Genomic DNA, 26,586 nt, shown 5'->3' on the forward strand with positions numbered 1-26,586 from the left:
AGCCACTCTATTACACCTTTTTTTTTCTTTTTGGCCACCCCAGCCCTCCCAGCAGTTCAGCCAGATGAAATTAAGATCATCCTGAGGCAGAATCATGTACCCTATGGGGACTCATGTTAACTCAGCTGCATACTACCACCACCACCACCACCACCACAGGCAGATTGTCCCAGGGGCACTAGCCAGACAGCAGCAGCTCCTCCTCTCTCACTTACGGGCAGCCAGCCAGCTGGCCCGGCCATCAAGGCACGGGGGCAGAAGGAACGCAGTAGAGCTTCTCATCAGCTTCCTATTACCGGGGCGTATCATTCATTTCTCAACTTATAAAAGCCTCCCAGACCTGGACTCTGGGCCACAATATACCCAAAGAAACAGAATTAGCCCTGCTTTAAAACGAGTTTCCCAAGGAGTTCAGAATTGTAGGCACCTGCATTTGTGTTACCGAGGGCACATGACCCAGGTGTTGCCAGGCTAGAGCACCCCTATGTTCTGATGAGCAGCCAGCCACTGAAATCTACCACAGCCGGGAATGGTAAGAGGCTGAGGGGTTCAACACCTAGATGCCCTTGGATGACAACTTGCACCTCTCTCACGGTGAGAGCGAGTGTAGGTAACCTGCTTTGTACTGTACTGGCCCAGAATAGGTGCTCGGAACAGTAGCTGCTTTTATTGCCTGGACCACCATGAATGAACTACGAACTTTTTGGTTGTCTCCATGTTGCTGGGTTACAGTCAGCCCAGACTGTCAGAGGCACAACACTGGGGAAGAGTGGGGTCAAAGTGGTCTTTCTAAAGGGGTCAGAGAGATGAAAGGGGCTTCTGGGGTCACCAGTTAAGAATTACATCCGTTTGAGCAAAGGAAATCCTTAGAGCAGAGGCTCAACTCGGGTGCACCTTAATATCTCCTGGCGAGCTTAAAAAAATACTGATGTTTCTGTTCAGCTAGTCTACAGTGGGGTTTGAGGCAATCTGCATTTTAAAAAACTCCAGGTGTTTCCAATATGCAGCCAGAGTTGAGGATCACTGCAAGAGAAGAGAGACTTCCACCTGTTTGCCTATTTCCTCTTCTACAGTAATACTAATGTTCTTGTGGCAGTTTAAAAACGGTGAAGCATTTCCATGCATGTTATAGCTGCTTATTCCCTTGCCTATTCCATGAATTTAGCATTATCCCTATTTTTTAGGTGAGATATGGCAGAGCCACATCTTCTGACTCCATGGCTGCATCCTTGCCACTACACTGCATCTTCCTCTTTCGTTCCACTGCAGGTTCTGGAATAGGCCTGCCTGCCCTCTGCACGTTATGAGGTCAAGTCTGTGCCCACAGCCACACCCAACCTTGCTAAGTCTCCCAGATACCTATATGTTCAATCTTCAAAAGCAGGGGCACACTAGTCCCAGACTTTCATTTGAGATCACTATCCTTCTCTGCCCCCAGAATGGCAACTGGGAAATATTGAGATCTCAGGTATGTTGTTTCTGAGGCCAGAAAACAGCTAAGGACTCCCTCTCAGGTTTGGGCCTTCCTACTCCCACCTCATGCATTGTTGCTTTTTCTGATTTTACTTGGACCCAGATTTCTTTTCCTTGCCACCCCCAGCTCCAGGAGGCAAGAGCTGTTTATTTTAATACCTGGTGTGGCACTTGGGAAAGATCACACCTCCCCCGTTGTTACCCATTTCTATCTCCTGAACACTAATCCTAGAATTCCAGGCAGCCCCCAGGCATGTTATTAGCAACAGGATGTTTCTTGAAAAGTTTCCGAGTTGGCTCCAAACTTGCCATCTTTGTTTCTCATTTAGCTTTTGCCCTGCCATTCTCAATGTTGCCAACAAAGGCAAGGCTAATTTGGGGGGTTGTTGGTCCCAGAATCTTCATTGGAGAAAGGACTTTCAAGGATTTAATTTCCAGGAGCATCATTTTGATACAGGACTGCCATCTCTGGGATTCTTCCTGCTTGGAGCAGGGCTTCATTCTGTGGCTGAGAGAGCTCCGCTCACCCCACTTTTTCCACCATGTAGATGTTAGGGGGTGATCTTCAAATCCAGCCTCTGGCTTTCCCTCCCTCGTTTCATTCACTCTCTCCACTACGGCCAGAGGCTCCCATATCTGGTCAGCCAGCCTCCAAATCGCACCAGGGTCTTCGGCTCTGATGAAGCGGGGGTGGAGGTAGGCAGGTTCCCATTTTTGTCCTTTCTGTGCCATTTCATGTCAAGGCCTTGGCTGCTGCAGGTGGGCCCCCAGGTCTGCCTCCTTGGAGCCTGAGCTTCCATCTCAGCCCTTAGGAATCCTCAGCTGAACCAAAGCTGCATGAGGCTGAAGGTCAGACAGACCCAGGACGGGCCTCTTGGACTCGTACTGAAGTAATCCTAATGGTAGAGGAGAGGGAACAGGGCCCTAGGGGTGTACATTCTTAGCCCAAAGTGATTCAAACCAGAATAACTGAATCTTAAATTGTGCATTTTATGTTATACTATGGCTGTATTTGTTTTTTATACAAAAACAATACCTTAAATGACCTCCATGAAAGGCCAATATGAAGCCCCATAATTAACCTGTGGCTTTGTGTTCTCTTAATATAGCTAAGTTGAGCATACCCTATCCCCAAGGTAAGAGTGTGAGCACTGCATGTTTTTTATTTCCAGTCTACCCTGGGACCAGAATGGAGATTATGGTCTGAGATCTTTGAGAAATTTAAGGATTAAAGATTTTAAGATACAGTGGGGAATAGATAGCGCCCCAGATGCTTTACTCAGGAGGTTCTCAGTGACCCTGTGGTGATGCCACAGGGCCGGTAAAATCTGATTTCTCCCCACCAAAGTTGCTCTTCAGGAGAAAGCCATATCCTTTTCAATCCTGTCCATGATTCTAGCTTGTTGCCCACCAGGGCCCTTCACCCATTGCCCCATCCCCAACCCCTGGGAACCCACCTAGAATAAATGGAAAAGCTTTCTCAAGGTATTGGTTAACACCTTGTAAGATGGCTATGTGTCTCCAAAAAGAGGAAAGAAAAAAATAAAGGCTGCCTACATAGAAAATTACTATGTACCAGGCACTGTCATTAAAGACTTTACATGCCTTGGCTCATTTATACCTTGTCAACAACCATGGTTGGGGCGGGGGGCAGCTAATCACATCTCCATTTCGCAAATAAAGCAGTAGAGGTTCAGTGTTCAAGTCACTTGCCTTCAATCACATGGCAGGTGGTAGGGCTGAGAATTCAATTCAGGTTTGTCCAGTTCTGAAGCCCAGGCTCATAACCACCCTGCTGTTCTGTCTAGACAGGAGGGGAAGGGGGAGCAATTGGAAAGGTGCCCAAAATGCAGACCCCAAAGGGAGGGAGACAGCTAGGTTCTGGGAGGGTGTATCCACAAGTAATAAAAACTCACAAGTAATAGTGGAGGTTGCTGGATCCCAGAGGTAAAGACACTTGGAGAGTCTCAGAGCTTCCCCCTCAAAATGCAAATCTGAGCAGGTTGCTGCCTACTTCGAAACTCTTTAATGGCTCCCCATCCACCACCAGGTTAGATCCACACTCCTCATGGCAGTCAAGGTGCTATATGACCTCTCCTGAACTAAACTCTCAGTCTCTTCTCTCACCACGCTTCCAGCCTCCTGGGCTCCTGCCTGGTTCCTGAACTCACCTCTCACCCTAAAGTCACTGTAATCACTCCCAATTTTTCTTGTGTACAAGCTCTCTTCTCTCTCAACTTCCCCACTCCTCCCAACTACCCAAAATCTACTTCTTCAGGTTCCACCTGAAAGTTGCTTCCTCTAAAGCCTTGCCTGATCTTTCCAACTAGTTGGTCAACTCCCCCTATCCTCCCCTAGAACCTTGACTTTAACATAGCACATATTAGTGTTGCTTGTCTTTGGTCTCCTCATCAGCCTATGAGCACCATCCCAAGTTCATCCGTGGCTGCCCAGCTAGTGACTCTCAAGCTTTGTATTCTGATTTTGCATTTAAGACAAATTACTCAGCCTCTCAGCCTCTGCTATCTCATCTGTAAAATGGGGGCAGCAATTTGCATCAGAACTGTGAGGATTAAGCTAGAGAATGCAGGCAAAGCAAGTTGCCTGGCACACAGTACATGCTCAATAAATGTTAGTTATTGATTAAATGACATTGATGAGACTTTTAGAATAAATAAATGGACAACTTTGTCCTCAATCTTGGCAAATGCTGGTATCTCCCAGTCTGGAGAGGAAAGGCAAGCAGCGGCTTTAGGGGAATGGAAGGCATTCAGTGGCAGAAGAGGAGCTTTGGGCTAGCCTGGTCTGCCTTTCTCCCACTGCTGCGTTGAGAGTGGCCACCCGTTGCTCAGACCTACAGGGCGCTGGAGGAGAACCAGCCCAGGGTCATCTCTAGCACACAGTTCAGGGTACACAGGGAGGGAGGGAACTGGGGTGGGGGGTTGGGGTGAGGGCAGGAGTACGAGTGAAGCAAAAGGCTTCAGGGCCTCTCGTGTTCCTTTCGCCCACCCTTCCAGGTTCGAGCTAAAAATATCGCGGAGTCAGGAGGAGGGTGAAGGTTGAAGCTGAGGATTTAAAAGAAATTCGTCAAAGGCTGTCCAAGCGAATGTGTCAGGCTCAGGGACCCAGCGGAATGCCAGCCGGGCCCCCCCACCGCGGTCCTCCCCCCTCCCTCCTCCTCCCTCCTTCCAGCGCGAGCGGGCGGCGCGCTCCGGAGGGAGAGCAGGGGCTGGAGGTTCCTACCCCCTCGGCGGCCCGCACCTGCCCCCCGCGCCCGCCCCGACTGGGCAGCCGGGGGCGCCCCCACTTCTCTCCCCCCGGGCCGGGGAGCCGGGGGGCAGCGCCGGAGCCCGGGGGGAGCGCGGCCCCGCCGGCCGGCCAGGGCTGGGGGGCAGCTAAGACGGCCCCGGGTAAGCGGCGGGAGGGGGGGAGCGCGCGGGGCAGGGACCGCGGCGGGTCGGGCGGAGCGCGGGGAGGTAGGGGTCACTGCGGCGGGGGCAAGGGGGAGGCCAGGGCGAGGAGGGAGGAGGGGGGCCGGCGGGCTGACGCGGAAGCGGCGCGGGGCGGCCACGTGAGAGCTGGGGGGGTGAGGGGTGCCTGCAAGGTGCTGGAGGCGGAGAGCGGGCTGGGCTCCCGCATCCCCCAAACTCCTGCCAATCAGGTCATGGCAGCCCAGCATCCTCCGACGTCCCCCCACCCACGTCCACACGATCGTGGGGACAAACAGCGGGCTGACCCAGCAAAGCCCGGACCCTCAGTCCGAGGCAGGGACCCAGGGGTCCAGTCTGAGGGGAAGGGACAGGAACCACGCTTTGGCCCCTGTGTGTGTCCCCAGTCTCTTGCCTGGTGCTGTCTGCAGACTCACTGCAGCGCACAGGCCTTGGGGAAGGAGAGCTTTGGGGATAGGCCCTCTCGGGACAGCCCCTCTTTAACTCCCCCCCTACCAGGGGGGTTGGATTATTAATATACTCTTAGAGGCCAGGACCCCTGGCTGGGAAGATGGAGGGGACGCCAGTCACTTCTGAGGCGGAGACAGGGCCATGCTTAGGAGTGACAGGAGACTGGCCCCAGCCCAGTGGCCTTTCATGCACCCGGGTCCCTGACTCCAGTGCTGTGCCCTGCTTTTATTTCCCTGCTGCTTCCCAGAAAGGGCTGGTTTCAAAGCAGGAAGTGTGGTGTCCAGGAGAATCTGCAGGTAGGGTGCATCCTAGAAACCTCTAAGTTGCCACACCCAGAGAGAGGCCAGGGACTTTGCTTGGTTGCCCTCTCACCTCCCCTAGGACTCCCCCCTCCCCATCTGCCTGTGTTGGTTATGTAGTTAACACTCAGGCTCGCTGCCAAGCAGGCCATGCCAGGGGATGTCTGCGGGGCACGAGGGTCTGGAGCTGTGTGTAGAGAGGAGGGACTGGTGCTTCCCCCAGATGGGAACCCATGTAGGTGTATAAACACCTGTTGGGGAAAGGACAGTGCATTGGACAGGAAAGAGATCGGAGTCCTAGTCTTGGTTGACTATTTAAATGGCTTTGTGGTCTTCACTTTCCAGAGTCTTTGGTTTTTACCTTCAATAAAATGGGGAGAAGAATTATACACACACTCTCTGCATATATGGGAGCCCATGCGACAATGGGCAGTGACTCCTCCCAGGATTGCTAAGTGGTCCCACTGAGATTGGGGAAAACCCTACATAACAATAGCCACTATTTGTTGAACACTTACTCTGTACCAGGCACTGGGCTTTACATGCACGACCTATGCAATTTCTTGCCCAAGGTCACGCTTTGGGTGAGTGGCAGAGCTGAGTCAAACCTGGTTGGTTTCCCTCCAAATCCTGCTGTACACATACCCAGGGATTGGGTCCTCAGAAACAAAACAGACTGGGGGACATTCAGCTGGGAATTACACATATGTGGAAAGAACACGCATCCACAGAGAAAACAGGCATCCATGCTGAAAAGCATGGGCTCTGTTGGAATCCAGCAAACCCACCTGCCCTGGACCCATTTAGCAGACACTGGTGCCACACTCCTGGGAATGGTCCCTAGTCAAGGGGTCTTGGGCATATACCAGCCTCCCTGGACACATCCCAACAGAAGGAGAAGATACTGGCTAGATTTACTTGGATGATCTCAGAAGTAGGGGCTATTGACCCCATTTTACACATGTGCAGAGCAAGGCTCAGACTGATTAGGTGAGTTTCCCCACAGCAAGGAAACATCAGAACTGGGATTTACACCCAGGCTGTAAAGTGATTGAAACTTTGCAAGCAGGGAGCTATTGAGTCCATACCAGTGCTGAATCTCCAGCAGTCCTTTCCTGGGCACCTGCTATGTGCCAGGCCCTACGCAGGCTCCAGCGGAGGTCAGAGACACCAGAGAATCAAACCCAGCCCTTGCATCAGACACAAGCTGGAATCTAGACTTAAAAATTGACTGTACTGTGCCATTGTAGAAAAGAGTAGCTGCCATTCCCAGCTGTGAGATTCAGGGCACATTTCTTACTTCCTGCGAGCCTCCTCTTGTAAGTGGAAATAACAACACCCATGGCTCAGGGGTATTGTATTGAATAGGATAACCAAGTGGGCATGCTAACCTAGTGTTGAGCTCCAGAGCCAAAGCGGTCATCTAGGCCAGTGGTTCTCAGTTGGTAACTGGAAGCTGCTGCAGGTTAATTACTTCCTGGGAGCCAGGGATGTCCCGCAATGGGCTGACAGCTCTGCACAATAAAGAATTCTCTCCCCCACAAAATGCCAGTAGAGCCTCCACTGAAATGCAATTGACTAGTTTCACCTTTCAGGATGAAGAAATTGAGACTCAGAGGAGTCTGATGTCTTTTCCCCGGCTGGATGGGAAAGCTGGGATTTGAACCCAAATCTGGTGCACTTGCCACTCTGCAGTGGAGAGTCAGACCTGGTCAAAAATCAGGCCATAATACAATCCATGAAAGATCAAGTCCCACGGGTGAGATGGCAGGAAAAACTGGGGAAGGAAGAACGGAGAGGTTTTGAATTGGCGGAGACGGTTCTAGGAGAGGAAGGCATTCCATGTGGCAGTAGCAGCTTCGACAGAGTCCTAGAGGTGGGCAAGGGCAGGATATGTCCAGGGACAGGCTGGCTCACTAAGCTCACCTCTTCTCCCCACAGCCCAGGTGGAGGCCACAGAGTGCCCAGGACAGGCAGGGGCAGCAATGGTTGGTCCTGACGGTGGCTGAGCCCCCAGCCCCTGGAATATGCAGCCCGGGGGAGCCCCAGGCAGCGGCGAGGACGAGGCGGCGGAGTGGCACGGGAGGCATGGTCTCCACCTACCGGGTGGCCGTGCTGGGGGCGCGAGGCGTGGGCAAGAGTGCCATCGTGCGCCAGTTCTTGTACAACGAGTTCAGCGAGGTCTGCGTGCCCACCACCGCCCGCCGCCTCTACCTGCCTGCTGTCGTCATGAACGGCCACGTGCACGACCTCCAGATCCTCGACTTCCCGCCCATCAGCGCCTTCCCTGTCAACACGCTGCAGGTAGGAGGGGCTGGGGGCGGGGGCGGGGGGGGCAGAGAGGTAGGCTGCACTTCAACCCTCTCGGGGCTCTGGCCCTTTAGCCAAGTCCCCAACCTCTGGCTTTGAGAACTCCAAGCTGTACTCTGAACCCCTCTGCTTAAAGCCATACCAGGAATTCATTCATTAGTTTGCTGGTTTGTTCAACAAATATTTGATGAACGTTTAATGTATGCCAGGCCCTATGGCAGACGCCAGGATATAATGGGGAACAAAATAAACGGAACTTGCCCTTAAGGAATTCTCAGACTGGTGGAAAAAGACAAACATTCAAATATTATATAATTATTATATAGTGTGATAAGGGCCGTGTGGAGGAGATGCAGGGACATCTAACCCACCCAGATGTGTTGGGGTGGGAGCTACAGAAGGCTCTGAAAGGAAGTGATGTCTCCACTGTGTAGGATTTAGGCAGCAAAGGGGTGGTGGAGAGAAGGGCAGGGTCCATGAGATACCTGTTACTAATCTAGGCTCTGCCTAGCATGGTCTGGGATGCTCCTTCTGCACTGTCTGTGGAAGAGAGAGCAGAAGCAAAGGTGGGAGCTGGGAAAGTTGTGTTCTCTCAGTCAGGTCTCTTGGCCAGGGGCCTCTTCTCTTAGGGGATGCCCTGCCAGCTGACATCAGGACCTGCCTGCCGAGCGCCCTTCCTTCAGGGTTTCAGTTCAGGTGCTTAGAGTGTTCCTTTCTTCTCTCTACCTCTGGCTTGAGTGGAGGTGGGGGGTGTAGGGAGAAGCTGAGCTCTGAGATATATTTGCTCGCTGAAGGAAGCTGTTGATCAGAGTGTGCCAAGATTTATTGGGGATGGGCACAGCGGTGGAGACCTGGAAGGCAGGGGCCAGGCCTTGGCCAGTTTAAATGCACAGATGCAGCAATCTCTCTGTTCTGTCTCAGCTAAACCAGCAGGAGGGCCTTGGCCCACCCTGCCAGAGATGCTTGTCCCATCCATCCCAGGCACCAAGAGTCAGCACCAAGGACAAAAACCTGATCCATGCCTTCTGCCCCAGAAGCAGTGAGACTGAGCCAGTCAGAGCAATGAGCTGGGACCAGGCCTTCTAGTTCTTCTCTAAAGGAGACTTTGATGGTAGCCTGAGTGTGGACACTCAAATTTTGCTCCAAGCCTGCACAGTGTATTTTGTTTTTTCACATTTAGTCATATATTTATTTTTAATTTAATTTAATTTTAATTTTGGACAAACCACATGAAAAGTTTCACCCAGTGAAATCTTGGTCCCACCCCTGCCACACTCTTTGTAATTAGCCATCTTCTTTGTGCTTCCAGTGCTTCTTTACCCAGATAGCAAAATGTATTTTTATTCCACTTCTTACATAACAAATATATGCTGTTCTGCCCTTTACCTTTTTAGTTGACATTATAACTTGGAGATCTTTCCATGTCAGTATCTGGAGATCTTCCTCATTCCTTTGAATTCCATTGAAGAGATGTACTATTGAGTCTCCTCTTGTTGGACAAGTGGTTGTTTCCAATCTTTTGCCATTTCAAACAGTGCCACAATGAATAACCTTGTGTGTAAGTCGTTTTGTACATAGGTCGGTATATAGGGTAGATTCCTGGAAGTACCACTAGTGGGTCAAAGGGTAAATGCAACTGGATTTTGGAAGGTGTTGCCAGGTTCCCTCATGGAAGTTGCATATTTGGAGCTCATGAGAGCAGTCCATGTGAGGGCCTGTTTCCCCTACAGCCTCGCCAACAGAGGGAGCTGTAGAACTTTTGGGTTTTTACCAATCTGATAGATTATATTCTCAGTGTCGTTTTTATTTGCATCTCTGATTATGAGTGGTTGAGCATCTTTTGTATGCTTAGTGGCCTCTGCGTTTCTTTTTCTAAGAACCATTAATATCATCTTTGCCCATTTTTCTACTGGATTGTCGGTCTTTTTTTCTTCTTGATTGACCCTGAGTTTTTGGACTCTCCAGATGTCCATGACTTCATTCCTGGAGCACAGATAAAGGATTTTGAGCAGAGAAATACTGAGAGGGACTCTGGAAGCCCCAAAGATCAGTTATAAAACCCGAGAATCCTGATGGCCACTATCTGAAAATAAAATAAAAATGACACACTTCCCTGATGCCTGATGAGATGCCACCCAGGAAAGTGGCATTTCTGGGGTCTGAGCCTCAGTTACTCCTTCCCCAGCCCTCTATCAGAGAAGGAAGCCTTAGGCTAGGCAGCAAGTGTAACCAATCAAAGCAGTCATGACTACATGGTTGAGACCCAAGTGACTGAGCTTGCCTCTTCCCTTATGTTCCTGGAACTGGACTTGGTTTTCATTGCTCCTTTTCTGTCTTGATACAGCACCAAGATGGTCTTTTACAACTTGGAACCCTGCAGACAGCAAGCTAGAAAGCTGAGCTTTCTTGCCTCCCATATTTCAATCAAGGGGTAAAGGGACATCCCAGCCAACCTAGAGTCTTCCTTCTCTCCCTTATAGGAGCTTCCAGAGAAGAGTGGGTGGGAGGCAGCCTTAAGGACCCTTGAGGAGGCGGCATATTGGGGGAGAGGTGGAACTGTCACCCTCGTAGGCTGGCAGCTGCTCCCTCTCCCTGGCAGACAGCTTGAAGAGGGTGAAAGCCTCTCTATGCCTATTTCCCCATTCCTCCCACTTCCCACTAATCTCCACTCTTTGTATGGGAAGGGGGAGGAACCACACACAAATGCAGGTCCCAGGCTCCAGGAGGTCACTGTTTCCAGTAAAATGCAGCCTTCTCTAGCCTGAGAAGCCAGTTAGTGGTTTCCTATGGTTTTAGATTTGCCCTTAGTATCCTCCCCCAGAACTGAAAATTAAAACCTCAGCACAAAGAAAACATGCCACATCATCTCCCTGGGGAAAGCCACTGCAGCATCTTCTAAGCCTCCGAGTTGGGAAGTGTGTTTTTGGAGTCAGACTTTATCCAGCACTGCCACCAAACTTTTTTCCCTTTTATTCCTTCTTTGAGGTGGAGAACCAGTTCTACTTCATGCCTGAGCCCTGCCCAAACTCATCTCTTAAGCTGGGACAGGAGACATCCCCCCACCTCCTTCCAGCCTTTCTCCTTGGCTCTTGGGAGAGAAAACTCTGTCTCTCCCAACTTCAGGGACGCCCTGTCTGAAGTTGCTCTTGCAATTGCATTTGCTGGTAGGTTAATTAGCCAGTAATCTCTTAAGGAACCCTCTCTTTAGTGTGGTCAGCTGCAGTCCCTCCTTGAGAAGTTGCCACAAGCATTCAGGAAGTTCCATCCCCCTGGTGCTGCCCCAGGGCTCTGCTCTATATCTGTACTCATTATGCAGCCAGTCTTAGTCTTTTTCTCTTGGATCTTCTCCTCAACCTCCGAGGCAGAGTGGAGCATGCAGGCTAAGCAGAACACAGGACATCAGGTAGCAATGCAGCTTCTAGAGGCAGGAGCTTTGATCCCAGCCTGGTTATCGTGGCATTCAGGAGCATGGAGAGCTCACCCGCCTAGGTAGTGCGCGGACCCTCGAATTCAATTAAGGAGCAGCTGTTAGGAGCCAGCACAGTGCTAGACGCCAAGTGGGGAGGAAGCGACCTATAAAAATGATGGACTGGTCCTGGCCTTCCCAGGAGCTCACAGAAGACCTGGGAAACTGTAGAGAGAAACAGCTCTAATTAAGGTGTAATCAAAGGGCTCTTAGAACTCAGAAGATGAAGGAGTTGCTTTCAGGAAGGGTGAGAATTTAGGAAGGCTTCTTGGAGAAGATGGCATGTAAGCTGAGCTTGGGAGATAGAGAACATTTCAGCAGGTCCAACACCTAGCTCAGGGCTAGGCTCTTAGAGGCACTTAATAAATGTACTTGTTGAACAAAGGACTGGAGAAATGGATGGGTGGACAATGGGACAAAATGGGACAAGGCAGATCTCAGCTGCAGGTGTGCACAGGACAGGGCAGTGGCCTTGGAGATCAGACAGTGTGATCTGCCTTGTCCTGGCTTGGGGGGTGGGGAAGTTGCAGGACTGAGCTCTTCCATTCTGCCCTGGGCCTGCCCTCTTGGGGAATGGGTGGGTGCTGGGGGTACAATGGTAGGTGAGAGCACTAACAGTTTGTGGCTGGAAGTGGGTGGGGGTGAGGGGAGCTCACATGGGTGCTCTGACCCTGGCGCTGGCCGGGGGTGTTGCAGGAGTGGGCAGATGCCTGCTGCAGGGGACTCCGGAGCGTCCACGCCTACATCCTGGTCTACGACATCTGCTGCTTTGACAGCTTTGAGTACGTCAAGACCATCCGCCAGCAGATCCTGGAGACGAGGTGAGGGGCTGGGATACAGTCCATTGCACCTCTGTGGATGCCCCAATGCTAGCCAGCCCCCAGGGAAAGGGGCAGTGGGGGAACATGGGTGAAATATATGCACCTTCTGGTTCCCACACATACACTCAAACATACACTCAAGACATTTTGCTGTCCCCATTTCTGTTAATTCCTTTGGGACTCTGACCATGGGGGGAGGCTAGTGCAGTGTTTTAAGAGCAGGGGCTATGGAACAAGACTGCCAGGGCCACTCAGCTGTGTGACTTTAGGCCAGTTAACCTCTGAGCCTCAGTTTCCTCATCTGTGAAGTGAGGATAACAACAGTACCCATCTTTTGGTTCAGTTGTGCCGATTAAAGACTATGACGCACTTCACGGTGCTTAGCGCTGCGCCTGGAACAGAGCATGTGGTAGCCTTACTATCAGCCCAGCAAGCTCGCCCTCCTTGGAGTCTGGTGGTTGTGAGACTGGAGGAGTTCTGAGATTCCCTCCCCGACCTGCAGGGTGATTGGCACCTCGGAGACGCCCATCATCATCGTGGGCAACAAGCGGGACCTGCAGCGCGGCCGCGTCATCCCGCGCTGGAACGTGTCGCACCTGGTGCGCAAGACCTGGAAGTGCGGCTACGTGGAGTGCTCCGCCAAGTACAACTGGCACATCCTGCTGCTTTTCAGCGAGCTGCTCAAGAGCGTCGGCTGCGCCCGCTGCAAACACGTGCACGCCGCCCTGCGCTTCCAGGGCGCGCTGCGCCGCAACCGCTGCGCCGTCATGTGACGCCGCGTCCGCCCCTCCCGCCCCGAGGGGCCCCCGCGAGCTGCGGCCAGGCGCAGACACAGCCCCGGGCAGCGCCGAACGGGGGCGGCTTCCCCGCGGGAGTGCGGGGCTTGGCGGGGCGGGATGGGAGCAGAACTCTCTTGGTCTGGGCCTGAAACACCCCCGCAGGCACGCACCTCCCCGTCCGAGGTAGAGGGTGAGAGGGAGCCTCCCCATAACTGCTCAGTCCTCCCCCTTGCCCCCCATTTGTCTTCCTGGGACGGCCGCCTTCAGTGGTGTAGTTAGTGCGCAGGAGGGGCGCCCAGGGGCGCCACAGCCCTTTGGGATTGGGCGTGAGCGTGTGAAATGGTGGTGGAGTTGGGGAGGTGCTGCCTTGGTCGGGCCCCCACCCGTCTTCTCCAGAGAGTGTGTCTGTCTTCCCCCTCGTCTTCCTTTGGTCTGTCTTCCCAAGTGTCTGTTGGTCCTTAGTTGTCTTGTCCACCCTCCGCCCCGGCCCCAGCTCCGCTCACAGGGCTCTCATTTCGTCCATCCCCTTGTTGCAGATCCTGGCAGGTTCTTTGTGACGCCAGGCCATCTGACCGTCAGCACCACCGGTACAGGGCAGAGAGACGCGGGTGGCCCAGGGACCACAATCAAGGGGTGGGAGGGTTGAGGTCCCAGAGCAGTCAGGGGGAGGGGGCCGAGCTTTCCCCCTTCCAGGGAGACCTCCCCACCCAGCAGCCCCCAGAGACACAACAACCTACCTTCCAGCCTTAACTCGATGGTCCGTCCCTGCCGGGTGCCCCTCATCCCCTCCCTGCTCCCAAAGCCAGATCACTTCCTGAGTTAAAACTTTTTTTTCTTTACAGAGTGTAGAGAGGGAACGCCCATGAGGCAAGGTTCCAGTCCTCTGTTCCCTCCTGCTTTGGGTGGTCTGCCAGATTGAAGGATGTCTGATTTTGGGGTCTGGTGGTGGGCAGGGTAGTGTCCCAGGGTGGGGGGCTGTCGGGTTGTGCCAGTTAAGATTCTGTCTCTCCATTTTATCCGGGTGTGGTTGCCCCAGACCCTGCCTGCCTCCAATTTCAGAGTGTCCTGATTAATCTTGGGAGAAGCAGAGCAAGGAAAAGAATCATGAGGATGCCTGTGCTTTGGGGAGATATGCCCACATCCCCACCCATGGATGGAGCCCCTCAGGCCTGCCCTCCTGTCTGGGATCTGACCCCCTTGTCACAACACTAGTTGGCCCTATGCCTTGACTCACTCCACCCCATTTTTGCCGGCTGCCTGGCCGGGTTTCTACCTCTTGTCACCGGAGCTGATCACTGTCAGTTTTGTACCGATTTAGAAATAACAATAATAATGATGAAGATCTAGGAGTGGCCTGAGGGACTTGGAGGGAGGGCAAAGTGCCGTGTCCCCTGCCCCTAGCCAAGAGAAGTTCTCCTTCAGGCTGACTCCTTGGCTCTGATCTGGTGGGAGGAGAGCAGTCTCTTGTTAGAGGGGCAGATAGAACATCTCAGCCTCCACTTGGCTGCAGTGCATAGACCAGGCTATCAGGTATCCCAGAGTGGTGATGAGAGGAGTCTGGGGGAGGGGGTGGAGCACGGGGAATTTATCAATATCCAGGGAGGGAATCTACAATTCTCTCTTCTGCTTTCCCAGCTGCTTCCCGCTCCCCCTACCCATCGAGGGTAGCGCAGCCCCACGGCGAATGCCCTCACACTGGGCGGTCCTGTGTTCCTGGGTTCTAGTCCGTGCTGTGCTGCATGACTTTGGGCAAGTGACCTGCCCTCTCTGAGCCTCCCTCTGAAGCAGAGGAGGTGGCTCCCCTTCCCCACACCTTGGAGTGGCTGGGAGGGTAAGGAAGAGGGCCTGCCCCCTTTCGTCCTCTGCATCCCTGTCCCCTGGTTCACCAGGGAGGTGGGGTGAGGGCTGGGAGCATCTCACCTGCCCTGTCACCCCCGGCTCTGAGGCACCTGAGGTGGGTGGGGGCAGGCCTCTCTGGCCGACCCCTGCGGGAGCCTTTGGAATGTATCACCTGACTCCCTGCACCCTCTCCGCTTCAGGTCTTTGATTTCAGGTCTCTCCATCCCCATTCTGAGTCTCTGTCCTTCCCCCCCATCCCTCCCCCAGGGTTTCCCACCACAGGGTCTGGAAGCATGTGTGATGCCCATCGCACTGTTATCGGAAGTCAGATTAAAAATCAGGGAGCGTTTTCCCTTGTTTCTGTACCAACGTGTCGGCTCCATTCCTCACGGTGGGAGAAGAGGGAGGGAGCCCCTACAGGGCCTGTCTGTTGAGGAAAGAGGGTGAGGGTGATGACGTGGCCCTGAGTCCCAAAATCCAGGTCAACCAGGAGAACTAAGGGGACGAGTTTGGGCTCAAAGACGTCATCTCCTCTCCACCTACCCCTGGGTCCCCTAATTAATTAAAAGCATCCAGTTTGGGGGAAGCATACCCTCTCCCCCCGCCACTCTCTCTGGGCACCTTCCATAACCAGACTCAGTCCCAGCTTCTGCTGTCTCCCCGAGTACTTTCTGCTCACAGCTGAGACTTAGGGACTCTGGGTCATGACTTCACGGGTGTAAATGTGTGAGGAACACCCTAAACTATCCCTCTGGATGCTGTGTGGTCTCAGTCCCCGTGTCAGAGAGCAGAGCTTTGATGTCCTTGGCAGGAGTGAGCTGTGGAGCTTGTGAGTTGGTGGAGGTCCTTGTCCCTGTCCATGGTTCTGAAGCAGCAGCCGCTTCCAGGAAAGATGAGCTGGCAGGCGAGGTTGGTTGAGCAGGAGAGAGGAAGCCGCTCTCCACCCCCAGCTGCCTCCCCCTGCCCCCGCCCCTCCAGTGTGATACCGCTTGAAGCTCCACCTTTCTGTGCCACCGCAGTCCTAAAGGGAGGGACGCAAGAAGTTGGGGCTTGAATTCAGACCCTTTGCTCAACTGAACAAATCAAGTCTATGTTTATCTTCCAGTCCCCTCCTGGCCAAGATCCTGTTTGAGGTGAGGGGCCACCGTCCCTTCAGTCCCGCAGCTGGGAATCCCGTGGAAACGTGGGCATCCTCTGCATCCCCCACTCTTGCCCACACCCCCAGGCTCAGGAATGAGAAGACCCCTCCTCAGACCCAGGACTCCTCCTCAGGTGGAAGTGGGGCTTGATCAAGCTGCTGAGGCTCCAGGCCCTCAGAAGGCTGGAGGCTGCTCTCCAATGGGGTGGCTGGCTCTTTCTTCTCCTTTCCCTCCTCCTTCTCCCCATCCACTGGGAATGCCTCTCCTCCTGTGCTGCCCAGCACTGCCCACGCCAGCTTGTCCCTGGGGGGTGCCCTGGCTGGACCCAGGGGAAGGTAGGCCAGCGGCTTGGGGATGCGTGAAGGCTGCTTCTCGGGCCTGTGATCCCTCCGGGGCCGGATCCTGGGCCTCAACTTCAGCTTGTAGATGGATGGGACCCTCTGGGGCTTCCGGAGTAATCGCTTTCCCTTGCCCAGACTTGCCTTGACTTTGTCAGAATTGAGGTTCAAAGATGAAGACATGGGAGCCTCCAGGCTGGCAGACACAGTGGAGGCTGAGCAGTCCTGCCCTCCTTGAGGTGGGACCTTCCTCAACCTAGGGTCCTTGGCACTCAGGCTTGCCTCGGTCCTTGGCACACTCTCTTTAGCTACCAGCTTCTCTTTTGGGCTTCCTGGGCCTGAGGTAACAGCCATCTTAGGGAACCCTGCACAGCCTGCTCCCCAGGCTTCCAGGTCCACCTTAAGGAGGGGTGGGGGACCCTGTGTCAGTTCTTCAATGACTTTGTCATAAGGACCTCCAGGCTTGGGCCACTGCCCACCCAGACTGGGGACGTAGACACCACTTCGAGGGATGGCCCCAGACACTGTGCCCTGGGGACGGGCAACCCCCACCTCTAGCAGCTTCATGTTGGCCAGAATCTCCTCTTCAAGTCTGTGGTAGACGGCTTGCTCCTTGGTCCTGCCCAGGGGCAGGGGAGTGCACCTCCCCTCCGGCTCCTGTAGGCCCGGTCTCCGGGGCTCTGAAGCCTGGGCTGTAACCTGCATGTCCAGCTTCTGACCCTCCTGCTCCCCCTCTGCAGTGCAGTCCCCATGTCTGGATCTAGCTGGATATCTGTCCCCAAAATTGGCCCTTAATGGGTCTGAGCCTCTCCCCAATTCTGTCGTGGGACCTCCACTTGCAGTACTTGGAAAAATTCCTGGAGTAGGGGGGCAGGAAGAGGGCAGTTGGATGGGGATCTTGGTAGGTCCTTTAGCAGGAGATGGAGAACGGACAGATGGTGGATCCCTGAGCTGGGGAGAAGCACCCTTGGCCTCATCCTGGGGTAGCTTCCTGAGGCCCAGAGGCTTGGCTGGGCTAGCGGAATGAGGCAAGGGAGATGGTCCTCTTGTTGGGGTCCCTTTGGCAGCAGCCTCAGGGCCTTGCAGTCTCTGGGGGGTGGAAGCCCTGGCGTGGGTTCCCCAGCTGTCCGTCTCCTCAGAGACCCATGAAGTGGGAGTCCTTCCCCTGGAGGATTGAGGGGGGATTCTGTCCTCCCTCTTCCCTGAGGATGTGCACTGGGGGTCTTGGCCCCTATGGGTAGATGAGGATTGAGGGCTGGGTGGGCTATTCCCAGCCATCAGCTGCCTCCAACTTGGGGTAAGCAACCTCTCCTGGCACCTGGAAGGGAGAAGCGTAGAGCCAGAAAAGGAGACTCAAGGCCACCAGGGTCACCCAGTCCTGTCCCCTTCCTTTCCCAGCCAGAACTCCAATGGAGCCTCCTAGACTGCGGTTTAATGAAGGAGATGCTCCCTTTCCCTCCGTGGCTGCCCAGGAGACTCCCTTCTGTCCTGTCACTGTTTAAGTCTGTTCTCCCTTGTATGCTGCAGATGGAAGGAAGGCTGGTCCGGGTCCGGGTGACTGCAGATCCCACAACCAGAAGCCCCTAGTCTTGAGGAGTGGGGGTGGTCTTGTCCATCCCTCTTAGTTCTGCTCTACCATGAAAGGGCAGAATGACCTTGGTGGGGCCTGTTCCCCTCTGGACCTCAGCCTTCCCACCTGTGAAATGGAAGGGGGCGTGAAGTAACCAGATGATCCCACAGGGACTGGATGCCTTTCTGAGGTCTTGCTGGGGTGCGGAGTAAGGGACCCTGCCGTGAGACCTACTCCCCTTTATCCTGGGGTGGGGTGGCCTCTGAGCACGTGGACTCCAAAGGAGAGAGGGGCCCTGCCCTGTCCCTTCCCTGTACCTCGGGAGTGGTGCCGTCTCTCTGAGCACCTCCACCCCTGCTCCCTGTTTGTCGCGGGGGGTGGTGGAGGCGTGGGGCCTCAGCTTTCGGCCTGAAGAGGTGTATGTCTTCCAGTCCACAGGGGGCAGCGGGCTCTGGGAGCGGCTGATGGTCATCCTTGGCCCATCCTGTACCCTCACTTCATGCTGTGCTGGTCGGACTGGGGGCTTCTGGAAGCTGCTTGGCTTGTGCGCTACCAACACAGCCCCCCAGAGAGAGAGGAGGGGAGGGGGGGTTTAATATCCTGCTGACGTAGCCCATTCTCCCTTTCTCCAGCTGTCCCATGCCCTGCATCCCATAGTGGAGACAGTGGGACCTCCTTACAGGGGGGCTTAGGGGACGTCATCTGGTTGGAGGCCCCAGTTGCGGGGCTGGCTTTCAAGTTGCTTTTGTATTGCAAGATTATGATGTTCACTTAGAGCATATGCTTATTTGGGGTGGCCGGAAGTGCTGAGAGAGATTAAAGCCTCCAAGCCATAGCTAGGTGGCCTCCACAGGGGATCCCAGAGCCAGACCTTAACTCCACAGAGAGGCAGCCTGACCAAATGCTGATTCTGCATGTGTTTGGCGGCACCCTGTGTCTATAATTGCTACTACACCACTACTGCCCAACTTCGCTACTAAGGCTGGGAGAAGGCCGCATACCAGTGTCTTCTATAGCACTTTCCTTCCTCCGTCTCCCACACACCTCTTGCCCCCATTTCCCACATTTCCTTCAGTTTGGGAGCAACCTCTCCTAGGGAGAAGTTTCACCAGTTTCTTACTGGAGGAGAGCTTCCTTCTTGGAGCTTGAAGGTCAAACTTACCACCCCCACCCCCACTTCCCGCTTCCAGCCTCCAGACCCAGAGCTATGCTTCTCCAACGACCTGCACAGGGAGGGGAATCTCGGGAGACTCACATAGGGACGTGCACCTGCAGGGGTCATGCTTGTCCAGATAATGACCGAGCGTGTCCCAGCCGCCACCCACACGCACCATCACGTGGTTCCGGAGGATCTGCGAGGGAGAGAGGGGCAAGGGTGAGGGTGATGCAGAGTGGAGGGCTCCCCCTCCTCCTGGGCTACTTTGCAGGCTCCCAGTGTCCACTCAGAGAGGCCCCCATCCTGTGACCTGCCCACGTGCTGTCTGCGGACACACAGCGTTTGCAACTCCTCCATGACAGGCATTGCCAACACGTTGTCAAGGGCAGAGGAGGCGACGACAAACAGAAAGTTGCCCCATAACTGGACAAGGGATCTCACAGGCATTGTGTAACCAGGCCCTGGAACGCTCCCTTCCTTGTAAAGGGTATGCACCTGCACAGGCTTGTATCAGAAATGGCTTTGCCTTTGCTGGTGTGTGTGAAAGAACACGAGGGTGCTAGCCCCCCTGACAGTCTGGTGCAGGTCACTCATCTCTCTAGGCTTCAGTATCTTCAGTTGGAAAATGGGGTCACAGTCCTTGCCTCTACCTACTTCATAGGGCTATTGCCTCAGGGTCTGGGTGAGGCTCCAAGGAGCTGGCTCTGCCCCCAGGTGTAGCCTGTGACCCAGGAAAGGGCTTGGCCATACCCCCCTCAGCCACCCTGCCAAAAGCTGGCCACGCTCTGGGTGCAGACCGGGTCTCTGGCCGGGCTCGGCCAGGTAGGGGCAGGGGAAGGGACACACTTTGAACCTCTACTGCTATTCGCTTGGCAGAATGTACCAAGCCAGGCACATCAGGGGGGGACATTGGCACCCGTGAGGCTGGGGCCATGCACTGAACACAGACTTGGGGCTCCCAGGCCCCTTGCTCTAGAAAAGTGGGAGACCCCTTCTCCATACCCCACTTCTGCCTGGGGTCACCTTCTAGATTATGCTAAGGTGGAGACAGATGGGGCACGGGAAAGGAGATTCTGGCTGTCCTGATGGGAGGAGGAGATAGGCTTGCTAACTTTCCCAGGAATCTCCTGGAATTCTCCAGAGAGAGAAAGAGATCCTGAGGGCCAATAACTTGGGGTAAGTGGTGACGTCCTGTCCTTGCCCCGGGCCCAGGCAAAGTGCAGTGGAAGGAGACTATTCTGTTGACCCTGGGGCCCCTCCACCTGCCAGCCCAGGACTTACCCGGATGAAGATGAGGGTGTTGGAGTCCCCCACGCGGTACTTGCCTTCAGACACCCTGACCACGGAGAACTGAACTGGGCACGTGCAGCGGCTCACGAGGCTCTGCACCTGTGGGCAGCAGCAGGTGGCTCAGCCCCCCTGAGTCCACCCATGGGGGGCAAGCACAAAGCGGGGCGGCCTGCCTGCCAGCCAGAGCCACCCCCAGGATTCTGCCGAGGCCAGAGCCAGGCACCATAAGGGGGAGGGAGAGAAGGCTTTTAATGTCCCGAGGAGACCCTCGTGGAACGGCTGAAGGAGGCAGTGGCGTGTAATGGTTAAGAAGGTGGGCTGTAGAATCTGACAGATGGGGCTGGAAATCCTCCCTCTACTGCATCGTATGACTTGGGCAAGTTAAGAGACCTCCTTGAACTCCAGTTTCCTCAGCGGTAAAAATGGGGTTAATCACCTTAGTTACTAAACAGTAAATAAGAACTAATTCTTATGGAGTGCTCCTTCTGTGCCAGACACTGCTCTAAGCATTTCTTATGAATTGGCTCATTTAAAACTCACAGGAGTCCTAGAAGGTAGGTACTACTGCCATCCCCACTTTACAGAAAAGGGAACAGAGGCACAGAGAGGTTAAATAACTTGCCCAAAGTTACACAGCTATGAAGCAGTGGATCTAAGGCTTGAACAAAGGCACAGTCTGTTCTTGAAAACCATTTTACAAGGTGGTTATGGTATGGATTAAATGAGTGATTTGTAGAGTGCTGGATTTATAATAAAAATGTAGTGAGTGGCACAGCTACTAATACATGTGATGGGGAGGCTCAGAGCTGAACATGATTTACTCAAAGCCACACAGTGCATTAGTGTCAGGGCTGGGACTGGAACCCAAGAAGGGGGTGGCTCAGCGGGGGCTGGTGGCGGATGGGGGAGAGGAGAGCAGGTGTGAAAAAGGGTGGGGTGGGGCCTTGAGGGCATGCCCCAAATCCCTCACCATCTGGTCCAGGTTGTGGAAGTGGCAGGGCCGACGAGTGGGGGTCGCGGGCAGCGGCGGGTCGGGTGGGGGCAGAGCCAGCTCCTGTCGCAGCTCCTCATCGATCTCCTCCTCCAGCTGCACCAGGGTGGGTGCTGCAACGCCGAAGCGCCAGGCCCGGCGGCCCAGCTCCAGCAAACACAGCACCACGTTCTTCACGTTTTTGCGCAGCACCAAGTCCTCAGTCTCAAACATCAGCACCTCTTGGGGGGAGGAGGCAGGGGAGATGGGGGGGGGAGGCAACATGAGTCCCTGCCGACCTCCCAGGGTCTGGGTCGGAGATGCTACCTATGGGCACAGGTGACTCTGCCGTCCTAGGGACTGAGGCCATCCTGGGGAAGTAGGTGGGGGGCTGGGCATGGGGGTGGGCAGCTTTGCCCTAGGAGGGGTCTGGGCTGCACTGTCCCAGCACCGGATGCAGACCAGGTGGCCCATCTAACAGAACGGGTTATGGGTGGGAAGAGGTGACACAGGCAAAGCAAAGGAACTCGATCCTGGCTGTGGGCCCATGGCTAGACAAGGTTAACTCCATCTTGCCCCTCTCTCCACTCAGCCTGCCAGGTTGGGTCCAGGAGCAGAGAGCAGTTGATTCGCTTTCTGCCCATGGCTCTCACCTCCAGTATCCACCAGGCATCCCAAACTCAACCCCCCACCATCATAAAACCAGGAAGGGTTGAGTTTGGGCTCTGGAATCCTACTCTCTCACCTACCAGCTCTGTGACCTTGGGCAGGTCTCTGAGCCTCAGTTTCCTTTTCTGTAGAATGGGGATGAGTCTGTTTCATGGGGTTGTTGTGAGGATCGGATAAACTAATGGTCGTTAAGCATTTGTAGACAGTGCTTGGTGCATGGTAAGCCCTCAATAAAACACTAACCCTCCAAACCTGCTCCTCACTGCTCTGCCAGTAGCCCAGGCCTGTCCCCTCCCCCTGCCTCTCTCCCATCACCCTTGGCCTGGAGGATGGTGCAACCTCTAGCTGGGTCCAAAGCCAAGGAGCTGAGGGATCCTGACACATCACTCCCCTGACCCCTACAAGCCCCAGCACGACTGGGCCTCTCCCTAATGTCCCCACCTGCCTCCTCCCCTGTCCTCCATCCACCCCAGCCCAGCCCAGTGCCCTAAACTGAACCTCCATCTTCTCCCAGCCATCAAAACACAGGCCTTTGCTGTGCCTTTTCCCCTGAAGTCCCCCTGCCTAGAATTCCCTTCCCCCTAAACTTCTATTCCCCCAAATCTCCCTCATCTCTGAGGCCTTCCTCAGCCCCTACTTCCACAGGCAGCTGCCTCCTCCTCTGGCTCCCGAGCACACAGGCCATTACTTGGAGCACGTATCCCCTGGGCTGTAATGCTGTCTCTAAACTCCTCTCCCTCTCTCTTCCTGGACCGTGCCCTCCTTGGGCACTGGATCTCATCCCTCTGTATCCTTGGTACCCAGCACAGTGATCAATGTGTGTTTGTTAAATGTATTAATCAATCAATCAGCACATTTATTTATTGAGGATTGACTATAAGTTGGGGGAAACTGAGACACAAAAAGAGAGGAACTGGCCCAGGGCAGATCTGGAAGGAAAACCCAGGCTTCTGACCCCCAGACGTAGCCTGGGCTTCAGAGAGGGGCCCCTGTAAGGACAGGGCCCGGGGTGTTTACCTGGGATGCCCATCTGCGTGCGACACCACTGGATGAAGTTGGAGATGTTGTCCCGGGCCTGGAAGGTGCCAGGCTGGGCAGTCCCGTTGCAGGGAACCCCGATCCGGGGCATGGGAAGCCTCTGGGCCCAGGTGGGAGCCTCCGCCAGGAAGGGCTGGGCGGCCTCGGTGACAGTGTTGGCATGTCGGCACAGCACCAGGCCTGTCTCCAGCACCTGCAGGAAGTTGACTGCATCGATGTCCAGCCCATAAAGATCCCGCAGCCACTCGGCCAGGTCCTCCTTCATGGCCTCCAGGTACTGCTCGCTGGACTTAAATGGTCGGATGCTGCGCACTGGAAGCCCCCGGCTCTCAGGACTCCTCCCGTGGCCCCTGGGCTGGGGCATGGCTCAGACGCAGCAGGCGGGGAGGAGTCTTCACTCTTGCCACCTGCTGGGTCTTGGTCCCGGCCTGCCTGACTCAGGGGTTCCCCTCCTACCCTCCGGGAACCCAGGGCTTCCGGCTCTGCTCTTGCTGCTAACTTCAGCCGCTGGGCCAGGCCCAGCCCCCACTCCCCTACATTCTTCAGTCCCTGCCAGAACTTTCCCTACATGATAGCCCTACAGTGACCTCCCCCTCCGGCTGCCCAGTCCCCTCAGAGTTCCCCACCTCCTGGTCGATGGAGGTGAGGACACTCCCCTCTTCCCCAGGGCTGGGTGGGTCAAGCTGGCTGCCTCCCACCCCCCACCGGCTGTTGAGCCTGGCCTGGCCGTCTGGCTCTCCGCTTTGCTTTCTTCTCTTCTCCTAGGCAACAGCGGCTGCTACAAACACTCCTTGTTAACTCCTTCCAGCAGGCAAGGACTGGCCTGCACAGCCCGCCCTGCAAGAGATGGAGCAGGGATGGGAAGCTGGAGCTGGCTTCTCTCACTGGGTTGACCAGGGTGGGGGCTTCTGGGGAATGGGGGAGAAAAGCAGGGGCAGGGGTTGCAGGGCCCTTTGGTGTCTAGTGAGCATTGCAGGATGCAGAAAAAGGAGCGCAGCAATAGAGTCCAGTGACGTGAGCTAAGTCTTGGGCCTCTTTCTTAAATCCCCACGTGACCTTCATATACAACCTAATGTCTCTGTGCCTTAGTTTCCCCACTATGAAGTGGGAATAATAATATCTGTCTCACTGGGGTATAGTGAGATGGGAATAAAGGAATAATGCATGTGAAAGTAGCAGATCGTCAGGACACACATGCAGAACTGGGCGGGTCCCAGCCCTCAGTCATTCTCCTAGCAGCCCATTCCATGCTCTGTGATCCCTGCTTTCTTTGGAGAATCTGTTCCATCCCCCACCTGAACCTTGAGATTCTTCTAGATGGGCTGTCATTATAGTACGTCCCTCCCATGGACACAGCAGTACATTCATTCAACAAATATGGACAGGAGAAGAATGGAACTATAAATGCTAAGTGGAAGAGAACTGAGATAGGCATCCAGTAAATTTTGAAGGGGAGTTGGAGGAAGATGCATTTAGAAGATTTAATGAAATGAATAGAATCTGAGCTGGGTTTTGCGTAAGAAATGGAAAATTGAATGTTCACACATTTTCTAGGTCAGAGAACATCTTAATTAATAGGAAGACACAGAGCAGTGACAGAGAAAGGATACACCCACCCTTTTATTCTTTAGTTAATTTGAGTTGGTTTTCTGTCAGTTGCCTCAAGATGAATTTGGAAGAAAAAAGTAGAGTGAAAAAAGGTCAAGTGCTCTTCTGTCTTCCTGCCTATAATCTATAAAGGGCATTTATTTATTTTATGGTGCAGCTTCTGTGACCTCATATTTGCTTGGGAAGTTTCCCACCTGGTTCCCCCTTTGGAAGCTCAACAGGCTCCAAGCCCTGTCGCCTGAGTCATGAGCATGTGACCTGGTTCAACCTATGAGGCCCCCCTTCCTGGGGCAGGGATACCCGGAAGCAGTGAAGGATCCATGCTGAGGACAGCTGCAGTGACGTCCACACCCATTCCCAGGACTGCAGGCAGGAGTCAGGGATTCAATGTATTATTCTGTGGTAGGATTTTAGCTATAGTCCTGGCTGCCCAGGTCACTTTGATCTTGTGTTTTGGGGGAGTCTAGTTCTTCAGCCTCCTTGGCAATTCCGGGGGTTGCCTAATCTCCTCTCAGAAAATCCCTTTTCTGCTTAGTTTAGCCAGGATTGTTTTCTGTTGCTGACAACTAAGAGCCCTACTCTCTGTCTCCCCCCACCCCCTCTCTGTCACACACACACACACACACACACACACACACACACACACACCTGCAGGGTCCAGGGGACTGAACATGCTTTCTGAAGCCTTTCCTGATCCTCCACCCAGGGTCCCAGTTGGGAAGGTGGCTTTAGTGCTGGGAAGTTGGCACAGGGGCAGGTTGGGGAAGGGCATCGAGCAATGTGTTCCTTCTCCCAGCCGAGTTGGGGCAGGGACACAGAGCTGGGAGAGGAACCCGTCCCAGAGAATCTGGCTCCAGCAGACACAATCCTTAACCTTCCTGACCTACGTTTTCTTGTTTCCTCATCCAAAAAATGGGTACAATAACCACAGTCTTGATGCCTGTTGCTGGTTGAATTGTGTCCCCACAAAAGACATGTTCAAGTCCTAACCCCAGGAACCTGTGAATGTGACCTCATTTGAAAATAGGGTCTTTGCAGGTGTCACCAAGTTGAGATGAGGTCAGGCTGGGTTAGGATGGACCCTAGTCCGATAACTGGTGTCCTTAGACAAAGAGGGACTTTTGAACACAGGGACACACGGGGACAAAACCATGTGATGACAAAGGCAGAGGTTGGAGTGTCACTGCCACAAGCCAAGGAACACCAGGGATTGCCAGTAACCACCAGAAACTGGAAGAAGCAAGGAAGCTTTCTTCCCTAGGAGCTTTAGAAGGAGCAGGGATGTGCCAATGCCTTGATTTCGGACTTCTAGTCTCCCAAACCATAACAGCATAAATTTCTGTTATTTTAAGCTACCTAATTTGTGGTACTTTTTTTACAGCAGCCCTAGGAGACTAATACATGCCTTTAGAAAATAATTGAAAGAAAATAATGAAAACTGCTTTGCAATAAAAAAAATATACACCTGGGTTACTATAGGAGAAACCTGGAGCTGGCTGGCACTCTGGACCACTGGCTGGCAGCACAGCAGAGAGAGTGTGTGCTTTGGAGACAGACAAGGTAAGACAAATCTTGATTTAAATTTGACTTTGCCCCTTAGGAGCTGAGACTTTTGGTAAATCACATCTCATTTCTGAGCTTGAATTTCCTTAAATGTAAACCAGAGGTCTTCATATCTACCCCACAGAGCTGCTGTAAGGAATAAAGGCATGTGCAGTGCTTTCCCACATAGCAGGTGCCTTTTAAAGTCACTGTTGGCTCGATACCTGTATTAGTTATCCATTGCTGCAGAGTAAATTGCTACAAAATTTAGCAGCTTAAAACAGTAGTAAACATGTAGTATCTCAGCTTCCGTGGGTCAGGAATTCAGGAGCCTTTAGCTGAGTGGTTCTGGCTTGGGGTCTTTCAAGACGGCTCGCTCA

The 26,586-nt window shown here is 54.0% G+C and overlaps 2 protein-coding genes across 2 annotated transcripts; one reads left to right on the plus strand and one right to left on the minus strand.

Moving 5' to 3' along the window:
• Positions 1–4,673: 4,673 nt before the first annotated feature.
• Positions 4,674–15,251, plus strand: RASL10B (RAS like family 10 member B). Its single transcript, XM_037809649.1, has 4 exons — positions 4,674–4,883; positions 7,613–7,975; positions 12,144–12,268; positions 12,771–15,251. Exons 2-4 carry the CDS (start codon positions 7,760–7,762, stop codon positions 13,039–13,041), a joined length of 612 nt encoding a protein of 203 aa, XP_037665577.1. The 5' UTR covers positions 4,674–4,883; positions 7,613–7,759; the 3' UTR covers positions 13,042–15,251.
• A 617-nt stretch (positions 15,252–15,868) lies between these two features.
• On the minus strand, positions 15,869–23,778 carry GAS2L2 (growth arrest specific 2 like 2). Its single transcript, XM_037809648.1, has 6 exons — positions 23,036–23,778; positions 21,350–21,591; positions 20,371–20,478; positions 19,189–19,285; positions 18,251–18,482; positions 15,869–17,681 (listed from the first exon to the last, which is right to left on the minus strand). The coding sequence occupies exons 1-6, from the start codon at positions 23,418–23,420 to the stop codon at positions 16,136–16,138; spliced, it is 2,610 nt and encodes an 869-aa protein (XP_037665576.1). The 5' UTR covers positions 23,421–23,778; the 3' UTR covers positions 15,869–16,135.
• Between the last annotated feature and the right edge of the window lie 2,808 nt (positions 23,779–26,586).

This window comes from Choloepus didactylus, chromosome 18 (genome assembly GCF_015220235.1).
Source record: "Choloepus didactylus isolate mChoDid1 chromosome 18, mChoDid1.pri, whole genome shotgun sequence".
NCBI classification, from domain to species: domain Eukaryota; kingdom Metazoa; phylum Chordata; class Mammalia; order Pilosa; family Megalonychidae; genus Choloepus; species Choloepus didactylus.